Consider the following 14719-nt stretch of genomic DNA (forward strand, 5'->3'; position numbering starts at 1 on the left):
TTTCACCCCTTTCCTCTCCCCCTACCGGGACCTCCTTCCCCTCTGGTAACCACTAATCTGTTCTTTTTACCCACGTTATTTGTTTATCTTCCACGAGTGAAATCATATGGTATCTGGCTTATTTTGTAAAAGGTGACATTTGAACAGAGACATAAGCAAGAAGCTCTATGGATATTTGCAGCATGAGTATCCTAATGGGAAAATAACAAGTACAAAGTCCCCGAGGACGGAACATGCTTGGCCTGCTGAAGAAACAGCAGAGACCAGTGGGGTGGGAGCAGAATAAGCTTTGTTTCCCTCAATGTTTACTATTTTTGCCATGGTTTACTTTTCACAAGATTTTAATATAACCTTTCAGAGTTGAACAGTTTTAGATTCTAACTCATATGAAAGGTTGTTTCACGTCTAGTGGATAAGTGGGAATGTTACTGAATAAGGTAATAACTAGCTGCAATAAGCATTTTGGCTGAACATAGGCTTGTAAACAATCTAAAGTATAGATATATTTCTTAGTTTCGACACAGATGGTGGGAAGACTTAAGAGCCAGATCTGGTTTTGAGTCTTGGTTCTATGCCTACTTGCTATAAGTGATTTTGAGTCAGAGTTTTAGGTTTCTAGGTTTTGATACATATATACCCTTTTATTCAATTTTATAATGTGAAAGTAGCATAGTGATTATGGGGAAAGAATAATGGATGGGAGTCAGAAATTGAGTTAAACATGTATGCTGACACTTATTAAATGTGGGGCCTCAGACAAGTCATTTAAAAGCCTCAGTTTCCTTATCTGTAAAAAGAAAATGAAAATATCTACTCCAGGGGCTGGCCCCGTGGCCGAGTGGTTAAGTTCGTGTGCTCCGCTGCAGGCGGCCCAGTGTTTTGTTGGTTCGAATCCTGGGCTCTGACATGGCACTGCTCATGAAACCACACTGAGGCAACGTCCCACATGCCACAACTAGAAGGACCCACAACGAAGAATATACAACTATGTACCGGAGGGGCTTTGGGGAGAAAAAGGAAAAAATAAAATCTTTAAACAAAACAAAACAAAACAAAACAAAAAACTACTCCATAACATTATAAAGATTAAATGACATAATGACGTACACATGTGAAAGCCATCTGTGTACTATAAAATGTTAAATTAAGATACATATTTTTTAACTACCCATAGAGCTTTCAAACTTATATTTTACTTACTTAAAATTTTTCATCTAAAGGCTTTCGAAATTAATTAATTTTACCTTTTGATTTACCTATTCATTTGCCACTTAAGAGTTGCATGCAAAATTTACCCTTCCTAGTCAGTTCCCTATTTTGGCATATAACAAACTTTATAAAGTAACTTTTTATCTGTTAAATTAAATAGCAAAATTCAACGGATACGAACAACTCAATCTGAAATGCTCAAGTAGGATCAGAATGCAGATTTTCATTTTACTTTATTTCATGCAGATGATCATTTTGCAATAGAATATATGGGCACATGGAGAAAATAATTTGAAAGGATAACTAGCAATCATTTTATATACTTCAATAATTGTTAGTGAATTTTTAGTGGTGGGTTTTTTTGGCCTATTTTTGTTTTCTGAACTAAATTGTTGCATGCTAATAAACAAATTTGCAGTCACATATTTATTATCAAATACTTGACATATGTTTGAAGACTGTACTAGACAGGGACTATTTTAGATCTTAATTCATACTGCTAGTCATTAGTCACAACTGTCCATGTTGCTGGACAGCAATTTAAAAAGTAATCCAAAAGAATATTAGCTACAACTTTTAAAACACACTCAGTGGTCTTCAAAAGTAACTTTAAAGAGATTTAACAGAACAGAACTTACTCCATGCCCTGTGCAGTTTGCCGAGCAATATCTATAAGTTTGATCATCTCAAATTTGGTCTCAATGATGTGGAGATGGTGATATAAGCTGGAGCCCTCACACCACTGGGTAACAATAGCCAGTTGTGGCTTTGTTGAATAGCCCATGAAGAGTAGGATATTCACATGTCGAGTTTTCCTGTAAAAAGAAATGTGACGGTAAATAGGAAATATTGATAAACTTTTGCAAATCTTAAAAAAGAGGACCAAAGCAGTCTACTTATCAGTAAAATGTTGTCAGAAAAAGGTATTTTTAAAAAAGGCTACAGAAGGATAACTTTAGAAGAGACTTTAGAAAATGTCTAATCTAACATCCTACCCTTTTCAGAAATATCTTTTAAAATATACCTCACAGATAGGCAACTAGAGGTTGCTTAAATACCTCCAATTACGAGAATTTTATCACTGAGACTGTAGCCTATTCCACCACTTTTATTTTTTTTTGTTAACTGGTTCTAGTATTAGAGAGGTTTTTTTGGGTTGAGAAAAAAATCAATATCCTACATCTTCCACCCCTGGCTTACTTCCCCTTCTGCTCTCCGTAATAACAGGGTAAGTTTTTAACAGCCTACTATGGACCTAAATATCCTCAGTTCTGTTGACTACTTCCCCGCTAAGTTCTAGTTCTAGAATCCTCTGCATCTAAGTTGTCCTTGCCTGGACATGCTCTAGTTTATTAATGTTCATCAAGTCTCAGAGCTTGATATAATCTCTAAATGTGTTCTGATAAGATTACAATTTTGAGAGTATTATTTTCATAAGTGGAAGTATTATTTCTCATGATCAGAATACTATATTTCCATTAATTCACTCTAGGATTAATTCTTCTAACACCTATACCACATAATATTGCATACCACTTAAAAGAATATGATTTAAAGACAATATATTCAGACAAATTCTTTTATCAATTTTGAGTAAACCTGTAAAGCTAACAGTGGGTACCACTGGAAAACAGGAGTTGATGAAGATAACTTCTCCAGAAAACAGTAATTCACACAAGCTCACCTGAGTACTCCTACTTCATTTTTGAAGGCCTGTAACTGCTGAGGTGTGGGTGCTGTCACATTCAACATTTTCACTGCCACATCACCTAAAAGGTAATCGTCATTCCAAATGTCATTCCTATTTTTTAAACTTAAAAATATAAAAAACTCGTGGGTATTTTCACTAATTACCACAGCTTTAAATCCATTAGTAAATTGTAAATAAATTACATCGTAACTTCCTGAACTGCATTAATTTTCCAAGGATAAAAACTAAACTAACAATGATACTCCTGTATTAGTATTTCAACATTCTAATCTAAAAAGATAACCAGGGGCAGGCCCCGTGGCCAAGTGGTTAAATTTGCATGTTCTGCTTTGGCGGCCCGGGGTTTTTACTGGTTCAGATGCCAGGCGCAGACATTGCATCACTCATCAGGCCATGCTGAGGCAGCGTCCCACATAGCACAACCACAGGCACTCGCAACTAGAATATACAACTATGTACTGGGGGGCCTTGGGAAGAAGAAAAAAGAAAGAAGACTGGCAACAGTTGTTAGCTCAGGTGCCAATCTAGAAAGAAAAAAAAAAAAACAACTTTGCTTTTCCCCTGAAAATGTAGTTGAAGAAATTAAGTGCCCATGGTATGTTTTCCTGGTTACTCAACAATGTTAAATTAGATGCATTTAGTAATTGAATGCTAAAACTACAGATGACAGGTCCAATGAACCTTGGCTGAAACAGAAAACTGCAATACTTATTTATCAGAGTAGTTAACATTTATTTTCAAATCCATGGATCACTTGTTGCTTTTACTCAGGAAAATTATTAAAATTACAAAAAGAACTTCATGTAAAACAGGTAGAACTCTCACACATTGCCAGTGGGTGTGTAAATTGGTACAACCACTTGAAACACTGTTGGCCATACGTATCTACTAAAACTGAACATACGCATATCCAGTGGCTCCACAATTCTTGTTCACGTGTATATGCCCAGCAAAAATGAACATATATGTTCATCAAACGATACGTACTAAGAATAGTCACAGCAGCATTTGTAATAGCCCCAAAATGGAAACTATTCCAAATGCTCATCACATAGTAGATAGAAAAATAAATAATGTCACAATCACACAACAAATACTATATAGAGAATGAATGATCTACAACTACACACATAATATAGATGAATCTTAGAAACAATGTTGAGTGAAAGAGGTCAAACACAAAAGAGTATATATTGCATGATTTCTGTTAAAGTCAGGATAGTGGTTACCCTCAGCAGAGGTGAGTAACGGTCTGTTTATTGAACACAGATGTGTTCACATTGTGAGATTTCAGCTACTTGTACACTTATATACATTTTTTGCATGTAGATTATACTTTAATGTAATTCACATTGATTTTCCTGATTATCAAAGTAATAGAGTGCTCATAGTAAAAAATTAAACATTTTGAAAGCATAAAGGAAAAAATAAAAATCTCCCATAATCATGTCACTAAGAAATGACCAATGTTAACATACTGATTCATATCCTACTAGGCTTTTATATGTATGTAGTGTGAATATTTATGAAAATATAACCTAAAAAGAAATATACTAAAATACTGATGATCACTAAAAAAATTGTTACATATATTTCTATGTAGCACCATAACATGGGATATTATATATGCTGCTTTGTAAAATTTAATATACCACAGACACCTTTCCATATCAATAAATACAGATCTATCATACTATTCTAATTTCTATATAACCATATATGGAGGTTATCAATTTATTTATCCAATACTCTATTAACGGGCACTTAAAGTTTATTGCCATCTTTCATTAATATTAAATCTCTAATGAAAATACCTGTACACACATCTGTTTGTTCCTGTCCAATTACTTCCTTATTATAAAGATCTACAAATGAAATTGTTGGTTCAATATACATATTGCCAAATTGCCCTCCAGAAAATCTGTAGCAATTTATTTTCCCACCAGCAGTATACAACCACACCTCTGAATATAATCAATTAAAAAAAAATTCTTTGGGGGCTGGCCTGGTGGCGTAGTGGTTAAGTTCAGGTGCTCTGCTTTGGCGACCCGGGGTTCAAAGGTTCATGTCCCAGGCGTGGACCTAGCACCACTTGTCAAGCTATGCTGTGGCGGCATCCCACATAAAATAGAGGAAGACTGGCACAGATGTTAGCTCAGCAGCAATTTTCCTCAAGCAAAAAGAGGAAGATTGGCAACAGATGTTAGCTCAGGGCTAACCTTCCTCATCAAAAAAACCTAATAATAATAATAAAAAAAATCTTTATTTGAGAGGCAAATAATGATTTCTAGTTTTTGAATTTGCAATTCTTTGATAACTTGTGAGGCTAACATTTTGTATATGTTTACTGCCATTTCTTCCTTTGGTAATAAGTACACAATTAATATGTTTACTTGTAGTTTATAATACAAATAAAATTATTAGCAGAAAGACTTCTAAAAGAAAAAAAAATCTTAGGACTAGCTCATCTGGAGGATTACCATCTTTAAAAATTATTACTGCAATATAATGATAGGAGTCCTGGTTGCTGTGAATCAAGTTTTTATCTCCCATAATTTTTGTCAGAAACCTTTGGAGGACTCTTGCATCTGATCAAAAAAGCTTAATGATGCAAACAGTGAATACTCCCTTTGATTTTTTTTATAAAAGTTGTTAAACATATCCTATTATTATGACATGTGACAAGGTCATTGTATTACATACATACCATGCCACTTTCCCTTGTAGACTGTCCCAAATGACCCAGATCCAATTCTTTGTCCCACTGTGATCTGCCCATCAGGAATCTCCCAATCGTCACTTGAATCCCGTCTACCAAGAGTTTTCTTGATAAAAACAGTGCAAAAGTCAGGCCAAAGCAAACAAAAAAGGAAAATCTTAGGTTTCACACTATGTACATTACCCTATGCCTGAAAGGGACATAAGTTAGAAAGAGAATAAGGTCCTTTAAAAAAAAAAGACAAACCCATACACTGGAGGAATAATAGTGAGAAGTATGATTCTTACAACATGTAATTTAAATTTAAGACCTAAGTCTGTATCAGGATGAAAACAATTTATTAAAAAATAAAAATTATTTATTAGGTATGAGCAGAAATGTGTATTACTAAAATTAATGAAATAAAACAGGTTTTTATCATTTGGAGGACTACTAGGGGCAAGATAAGCACTATACATTTGTGACTAGTTTTGGTTCCAGAGGCCAAAATTTAAGTTAACATATTATGGTAACTGCTGATCATTTATCTACTACTCTCTTCCTGTCAGTCCTAAATTGCCTGATAAACCTTATTTGATTCAGCCTCTCAAAAAAAATCATCAACATAGATAATCACTTTGGTAGGATAAAGGATCCACCTATGTAACATAGACTATTAATATACTATTGCTAAAATTAAATTACTACTTTTTAATATAGATTTATTTTGCAGCATAAAGTTCATTTTTCAAATAGGGAAGAATGTCATTTGGTAGATATTTAATTTCCAACCAGCACTTTAGAACATATATGGCTAATCATGCTTTCTAAAATACTGGCTTACTTTCATTTTTCTTATTTTAGAAACAGAACACTATTCTTACTCTTCCCAAACTGCCTTTTACTCCAGTACATTAGACTTGAGAGCAAAATTCAGTGTTGCAAGAATATGCTTTAAGCAAAAAACTATCAGTTCTTAAATCTGATTATGGGAATTCTGTGTCACATACCAATATATCTAAAAGGTGACATTACATTTGGCTATGACTTCTAAAAAGAAAAAACTTAGAGGAAAGATATCATATACTCTCACCATTCGATTCCTGTCTTCTGAGGATGAAGATGATTTCCTTTCCCGTTGAGGTCCTGGAGATTTCTGTAATGCCTTCACATTAGTGAGTGAGCCAGGTAATGAGGCAGGGGGGGTGGCAGATAAACCTGTGGTTGATCCTAAGGTAGTAGAAGGAAAAATGCATCCGTTAAAGAAGAATGGAGTATGTTAATTTATTGGGGGCGGAGGGTGAAGGGAGATTTAGACATTCAAAAAATGCAGTGCATGTTCAAATATATAACTCCTGGAAAGGAGAGCCAAAAGGGGGCCCCATTTGATGATTAGCACTATAATTTCTTTTAGTTTTTGGCCAATTTAAAGATCTTTAAAACATGTGATTACAGATACTTTGCTTGGTTGGTCCAGAGTCTAAAAGAAAAACAATGTCTCTAAAATAAGAGATAAATATGTACTAAGAAATACTCCCAAGTTTCTGTTTCTTTGATTAAAAAAAATCAAAAGCGGGGCTGGCCCCGTGGCTGAGTGGTTAAGTTCGCGTGCTCTGCTGCACGCGGCCCAGTGTTTCATTGGTTCGAATCCTGGGCTTGGACATGGCACTGCTCATCAAACCACGCTGAGGCAGCGTCCCACATGCCACAACTAGAAGGACCCACAACGAAGTATGTACTGGGGGGCTTTGGGGAGAAAAAGGAAAAAAATAAAAAAAATCTTTTAAAAAAACAACCAAAAGCAAAATTAACTCAAAAGCTTACGTAATGAGTAAACTTTTAATTATTTTATGTTACCTCAACAGCCAATCAATATAAAAAAAGATGGAGACCCCCAAATGGAAACATACTCTAATGGTTACCTTAATATTGAAAATATCTGGCTCTTTCACATTAGCCACTAAAACTTTTAAAAATCCCATACTACATAATGTACTATGTAAGAGTGAGAGATATCCGTCAGTTCCACTAGTCCCTGGAGGCTTATTCTATTAAACAAAGATTATTTGTTACCTGCATAACAAAGTTAATGTAAACAAAGTCATGCAGGTTTCTCAAGGTTTTCTGAAAAATCTCAGCCTTTACAAGTGAGTGCAAAGTAAGTGCTACTACCTCTCAGTCAAGTTACTGCAAACGAAAATATTCCATAAGCCAAGTGAGCCAAAGGGGTACACTCTTTGAAAGCGGACTCACTTGGCAAGGTTGCATACCTTTCTGATGGGTACTCTTCCAAACGCTGACTGAGCAAAAATCCTAAATTCACGTTTGGTAGAGCCTGGTTCAGAAGGGTTCAGGGCAATGACTCCTAGTGGGGCCTGAGTTCAGCCGAGCAGGACTGAGATATTAAGTAATATTTGCTTACACAAAACAAAAAGACTTCACTAGATTTTTTTTTTTTTAAAGATTACTACGCTCAGGGGAAAAAAAGATACTAACTTTCAAAGAAAAAAGATACCAATGACAACAATTAAATCTGTGTAGAAATTTTATCATCACTATATGATATACCTCAATGTGAAATTTCCATGATCTCGTATGCAATTTTCTCAAAGAAAATGGCATATGAAATGCCTACTAACTAGAGCACAATCCATTTTCTACCTTCCACTGATAATTTTCAGCATCATAAAACCTTAACTGCTAACTCAGGCTTTGCAGTTCTGATCTATTCAGTACTGTATTGCATTACTTACTTTAATTACACTACTCAGTACTGTATGACTTCTAGCCCATTCTATAGATTTCCTGAGAAACAGTTAGGCTAAGAGAACAAAAATCTTAAACACCATCACTACATTCAGAATAAGTAACAGACACTAACTAGCAAGAGCCAGTAAATATAATTCTTCAAAAATATTTATAGCAAGACATCTGTCTCAATTTTGACTTAAATTATTAAAAATCCGTTTACTAATTAAAGTATGGCAAGATGAAATGGGAGAGTGAATTTACACTGTTTTTTTCCCTCATATTAGGGCATAAACCCTGAAAAATGTTAAATCCTCAAATTTCCTAAAGTGTCCTAAAATACCAAAATATATTACAAATCTTTTTAAAAACTCTGCCTTTGATATAATATAAATGATACATGTCCTACACAAAATAAAGACCCACTGCTGATATCACAGAAAAATATAGCTAAAAGTCTAGTAAAATCTCATAATAAGGACTTAATTTCCATTTTTTATTTTCTTAAAAACCATAAAAACTGATAACAAACATCAGCAGTCATCCAGGTTATCACTTAAATGGACTAAAATAAGTGGAATTCAGATCGAAGGAACCCCGCCACACATTATTTATTGCCACCCCCCGAGTTTAAGAAGTTATCAAGACCAAAAAGTAATATAACAAAAAATGAGATGGAAACCTCAGCTCAGAATTTTCTTGCTTTTAAAAATTTATGACAGACGGCATACAGAAAGCTTGTGATAGCGAGTATGTGTGAGAAGCACATTCAGAGCATTCCAGCCAGGCCAAGCAGAAATTTAGTACTGAAAACTCTCACACTTACAAACACACGCTGTGAGGGTGAGGCACAAACGGTATCTGTAGTTTATATTTAGTTTGCTTTGGGTGAAAACAAGAAAGAAGAGCCCAACTACCTCTGAACACTGGGCCAGGCTCAAAATCAAACACTATTTCACTGGGGACAGAATGTAGGAGGGGACTGGGAGTCCGGGATTGGTATTTCCGAAGACAGCGCATCAGCTGGTTCAAAGGGGCTGTTAGAAGAGAAAGAGAGGGGCAGGCAAACACAGGAAGACAGACACACAGAAGAAATGAAAGAAGTCATGGGGAATAAATAAGATGAGTCAAAGCCTGCTTCACAAGATAATTCTGGATGTTTAAAAAATCTGCTTATTTTCATAAAATCCCAATTTTTTAAAAAGTGACTCATAAAAAGGACGAAAAAATGCCACTTCATTTTAGGTAGTTAAGCAGGCAGCATTAACTTTTTATGACTAAGTTAAGTCTGTGATGCTAACATGATGGCAACATTTAAATGTTGGATGTATTGAGTAAAATTATCAAAAGCCACAGCTATTAAGACATATGAAAGTCAAACTGGCAGCAACATTAACTGGTGGGTTCATGGAACAACAAACAAAAAAAAACTTTTATAATATGTGCTATATGGTAAATACTAAGTCCAGACTATATAGTGCAGGGTTATTAATTTGGTAGCTTCACAGTTATATAGAAACATAACAAAATATGGTTTATACAATGTTTATTCAATATAAAATATCTTTGAGTCTAGGCTTAGATATTTTGAAGATAAAGCAGGTCACAGTGAAAAGACCAAGTCTAAGTAAGATAAGCAGGTACTACAGGTCTTCCTTATTAGACAGAAGACAGCTGGACCACCTCGTAGAAAACTTCAAGATAGTTTCAAAGACTACCTCTTAGAAAACATCATATGGGGATAAATTCTCACTTAAAAAGTATTTGCTTAAGCAATGTTTTCTTATGCCCCCAATTTTCACTGGGTGCTAGCGTGATTATCAGATGAAAATTCTGTAAGAAATCTTAATTCAATTTCTCATTTGTTTATTTTATTTCCCAGACTAATAAGAGGGTAACCGGGCTTTTCTATTAGGGGTCCTTTTTATAAAATGTACATTCCAAACCCTCCTAGGAAGGCTGAAGGGAAGTGGCTGACAATGTCTAACAAACTGAGAAGTTGAGACATGCAATTCAAGAGATTCTCCCCAAGAACAATTTAGGAAAGTTAAGTTTTAACCGATTCTAAGTTCAGACTTTAACTATTAGTGAGGGCTCCCAAAGGAAATTTAGCAACTCCGGCTTTCCAGATAGTCAGGAATTAATAAAGTGGGTAGAATAACTAAGGATCTCTCCTTGATAACAATATTTTAAAATTGAAGATAGTACATTTAAGACTCCCTTGTATGTCTTCTCTTTTTCTTTACTCATATTATAAATTAGTTAAAACTTTATTAGATCCAAATGATAAACACTAAAGAAAAACAGAAAAACTTTGGGTTTTCTCTACACATTTTTCTCTGTGTCTGTGTTTCATGAAAGAAGCAAATATAAAGACGACAAGCAGCAAAGCAATTGCATTTTTCCTTGAGGTTTTTTTTTTTTTAATTGAAATCACTACTTACCTCCATCACTACGAAACCCTTGGTCTCTAATCAAGTCCTACAAATAAACAGTAATGTATATAAGCATATGATAAGAAAGTAGTAACATTGAATTTTCCACTAAGCATTAACAGAAAGGTTAATCCAAAATAATACCTGTCTTAAAACTATTTCACAAAACAGAAAGAATATGGAATTAGCCAGTGAAGATGATAAAATCAAACTTTTGAAACACTTGCCAACCCTAACCCTATAATGAAGGGATTATTAGTCCTGAGCAAATGCTGAAATCCATTTCAGGCCATTCAAAACCAATGGCTGCATCAATTCTTAAAAAAAATTCTACTGGCATCTATTAAGAGCCATAAAATGTTCATACCCTTTGATCCTGTAATTCCACTTCTGGGAATTTTTCCTAAGGAAATAATTCAGAAGAAAAAATGATATGCACAAAGATGTTTAGTGCAGCATTACCCATCATACTAAAAAATCAAATAATTATTTCCCTATTCTAGGTATATTGACATATTGGCTAAGTAAACTATAGTGTATCAATTTAGTAAGTATTATGCAGCTAATAAAACAATTTGCATCTTGATAGGCAGAAGTTAGGTTAGTTTGTTTACCCAGTATAACTTAAATATGAGGGATTGAATGGCCCCAAATGTCTCTAAATAGGCTCGTAGGCTCTTTGCAAATAGGCAGCTTTTGTTTATAGGCTAAAACAGAGAGTAAATTCTTTACTGATTCTTTTCTATCAAATTCAATGTATTATATAAAGGCTTTAACATTTTCTACAAGATAATTAATGAATACTCATATACCTGCCAACAAGGTTCTAGGTGTTAGGGGTTGTGTGGCTACCAACAAATATAAAATCCTGGTGGTCTCACTAACTTTCTGTGTTCTTGAGAGCTTATAATTTAAGTGAAAGTAAGATGTACACAAATAGAAATTAAATGATATAAGAATAATAGTTTAAGAAAACGATTAAAAAGACGCCTAAGTTGTTAACTACCAAATAAATGCTATGGGTAAAAAGATCTTAAGTGCTAACACAAGTTCAAAGGATAAATAATTAACTATAGGACTTGGTCACTGGTGAAGCATTTGAAGAGACGGGCCATGAGTTGGGGTTTGAGGGACAGATAGGAGTGTAGAAAAGAAAAGCAGAGGGCCTTCTGGACAGAAAGAACCACAAGACAAAGACAGAAATGCCATATCCCTTTCCTCTTTGCTGCAGACAGAAATGCCATATCCCTTTCCTCTTTGCTGCAGACAGAAATGCCATATCCCTTTCCTCTTTGCTGCAGACAGAAATGCCATATCCCTTTCCTCTTTGCTGCAGACAGAAATGCCATATCCCTTTCCTCTTTGCTGCAGACAGAAATGCCATATCCCTTTCCTCTTTGGAGCCCGTAGGGCCCCACAATCACAGATCAGCCAGAGTCTGCTCTCCAGTCTTATGACCTACCACTAGTACCACTACAAATTTATATTTTCCAACCTCAAATATGTTCTTAAAGCTTCTTGACAATCTTTTCCACTTACTCCACGTTAAATCAGATCTTCTAGTATTCCAATAACGGCTACTTCAAACTTTTTCCCAATCTTTTGTAGTTCCTTTTTTACTTTTATCTTTCCCTTTAGCAGGAGAGAAAAAACAGAAGCCATCAAAGAACTTTCTGTCCTTCCTCTATATCTACAAATATTTGCACAGTAGTATTAGCTACAGTTTCTGAATTCTTATTATTTACCAGGCATAATAAGCATTTTCAAACACTATTAAGAGGTGAACACTATTAGCCTCAAGGTTAAGTCATCTGCCCAAGGTCATACTGCCTATAAAGAGTGGCAGAGCTAGCTATGTCCATCTTTATTCCTCATAGCCTCTGAGGAATACTGTTTCCAAGTTCAAGGAACTTTACTACATAAATTATTCCCTCTCTTGCTATTTTCAACCTCTCCCTTCACTGGCTTATTTCCCTCAAGTTACAAAAATGCTGAAGTCTCTCACATTAAAAACTATCCCTCAACCCTCCTTCAACCTATGGCTCTTTCAAGCTTTTCAAAATTGACACCATCTCACATCTTCATCTGCCTTTCTCTCCTCCACAAGCCCTCTGAAACAGCTCTCAATGAAGTCAAAATGACATTTTAATTGCCCACTTCAATGGTTACTCTCAGTCCTTATCTCATTTGAGTCTCAACAGCAACTGACATCAACTACTTCAGCCTTCTTGAAATCGCTTTTCTCCCTTTGGCTTTTGCAACACTACTTTCCTTTACTTATCTGAAGCTACACTTAAGAACAGGAGCCCCAAAGAAGACAGAGAACAACTGTCTCTGCTTGTACCTCAAATGTTAGCATTCACCAAGGTTGCATTTTCTACCCTCTTTTCAATTTACATACACTCTTTGAGTGATAACATTTACATCCGTGGTTTTAACTGACACAAATACACTAATTATTCCTAAACCTGTATCTGCACTTGAGGTCCTTATATTCAACTGCTATTGGACTTCTAAACCAGTAAAATCCCACAGACATGTTTAAGTCAATATGTCCAAAATAGAAGTTACCATTTTTGTTTCTATAAAACCTGTCCTTCCTTTGGTATTTCCTAGCTTAACGGATACTATCTATTCACCCAAACCAGAAATCTGGGCATTATCCTATACCTCCCCTCTCTTTCACCTCTCTCCTCTACTACTATACAGAACAGTTGTTAAGCATAAGGAAGAAAGGCTGGTTTTATTCCATTTCAATATTTATCAGCTGTGTTATCTTGGGTAAGTTTCTTAACCTCTCTAAATCTAATTTTCTTAACAGTAAAATAAGGATAATAATAGTACTTTAACCCATGAGTGTTTATAAGGACAGAATAAGAAAATTTATGTAAAGCCCGTAGTATAGTACCTGGCACATAGTAAGCATTCATAAATATTAGCCATTTTCAATATCATTCCTAACAATTATGCCTAACAGATCTCTCATTAATTCAAAGGATTTTTCTAAAATATAGAGCTGATCACTTTCCCTCTCACTCCAAGTTTTTCAGACCTCCCTACTACCAGCTACTACAGAGACGTTAGAGTACGCACAATGCCTTCCAGTGTGGACTCCACCTATGCAGTTTCATCTTCTACCATTCCCTATCCTTCTCCTGAACCTTAAACTCCTACAACATCAACTGATAATTACACCCCATGTAAAAGTACTTCCACACCTTTGCACATACTGTTTCCTTAACAAATGCCCTTCCTTCCTAAAACCCTCAACTGGAGTTCTTCACTGCTACTCGTTCATCCTTTACAATCTGGCTTAAACATTGTCCCTTCTCTACTAAATATTCCTAGATTCAACCAGGTAGAGTTTATCACCCCCTTCTATAAACTATCACTATATATTTTATGATTATTTATTTATATGTCTAATACACCCATTGGAATGTGACCTCCTTGAAGGCAAAGACATGTACTAATTCATCCTTAATTCCCAATTCTGACAGAGTGCCTATCCCAGAGTCAATATTAAATCTTATCTACTGGAACAATAAAGGTTGAGTAGTGGTTGATACTGAATGAAATGACTGAAAATGCTAAAGAGTTTATATTTTATCTTAAAGTCAATGAAAGTTTTAGAACAAAGGAACAGATGAAGATAATAGAGACATAAAAAAACTATTCTGACAGTAGCGTAAAGGATGGAAATGGACAGAAACCAATGGCAGGAAATACATTTAGGAGATTAATGTAATAGTAGTTCCAGTGAAGAAATATGGGCCCAGATGATGGTGGCGATAAGAACAAATTTTAGATGCACATCAAAAGGAAAAGGTGATACCTTATGACTATTTGGTTACAGGGGAGGATGAAAAGGCAAGATATAAAGACAACACTCCAAATGTTCAAGCCTAAGAGAAGAGA

General features: G+C 35.1%; 1 protein-coding gene across 5 annotated transcripts in view; it reads right to left on the minus strand.

Annotated features, from left to right (window-relative positions):
• The window catches only part of BRAF (B-Raf proto-oncogene, serine/threonine kinase), a 142123-nt gene that overhangs the window by 34469 nt on the left and 92935 nt on the right, over positions 1-14719 (minus strand). For 4 of the 5 annotated variants that reach the window (XM_044774278.2, XM_070514692.1, XM_070514688.1 and 1 more), the window contains 5 exons: positions 10811-10847; positions 6712-6848; positions 5628-5745; positions 2894-2978; positions 1848-2024 (listed from right to left, as the gene is read on the minus strand). In XM_044774278.2, the coding sequence (XP_044630213.1) occupies positions 1848-2024; positions 2894-2978; positions 5628-5745; positions 6712-6848; positions 10811-10847 (554 nt within the window). Of the gene's footprint in view, positions 1-1847; positions 2025-2893; positions 2979-5627; positions 5746-6711; positions 6849-9283; positions 9404-10810; positions 10848-14719 lie in introns of all 5 variants that reach the window. The other variant, XM_070514705.1, reaches the window with a different exon arrangement.

The sequence above is a fragment of the Equus asinus genome, chromosome 1, assembly GCF_041296235.1.
Source record: "Equus asinus isolate D_3611 breed Donkey chromosome 1, EquAss-T2T_v2, whole genome shotgun sequence".
In the NCBI taxonomy this organism is placed as follows: domain Eukaryota; kingdom Metazoa; phylum Chordata; class Mammalia; order Perissodactyla; family Equidae; genus Equus; species Equus asinus.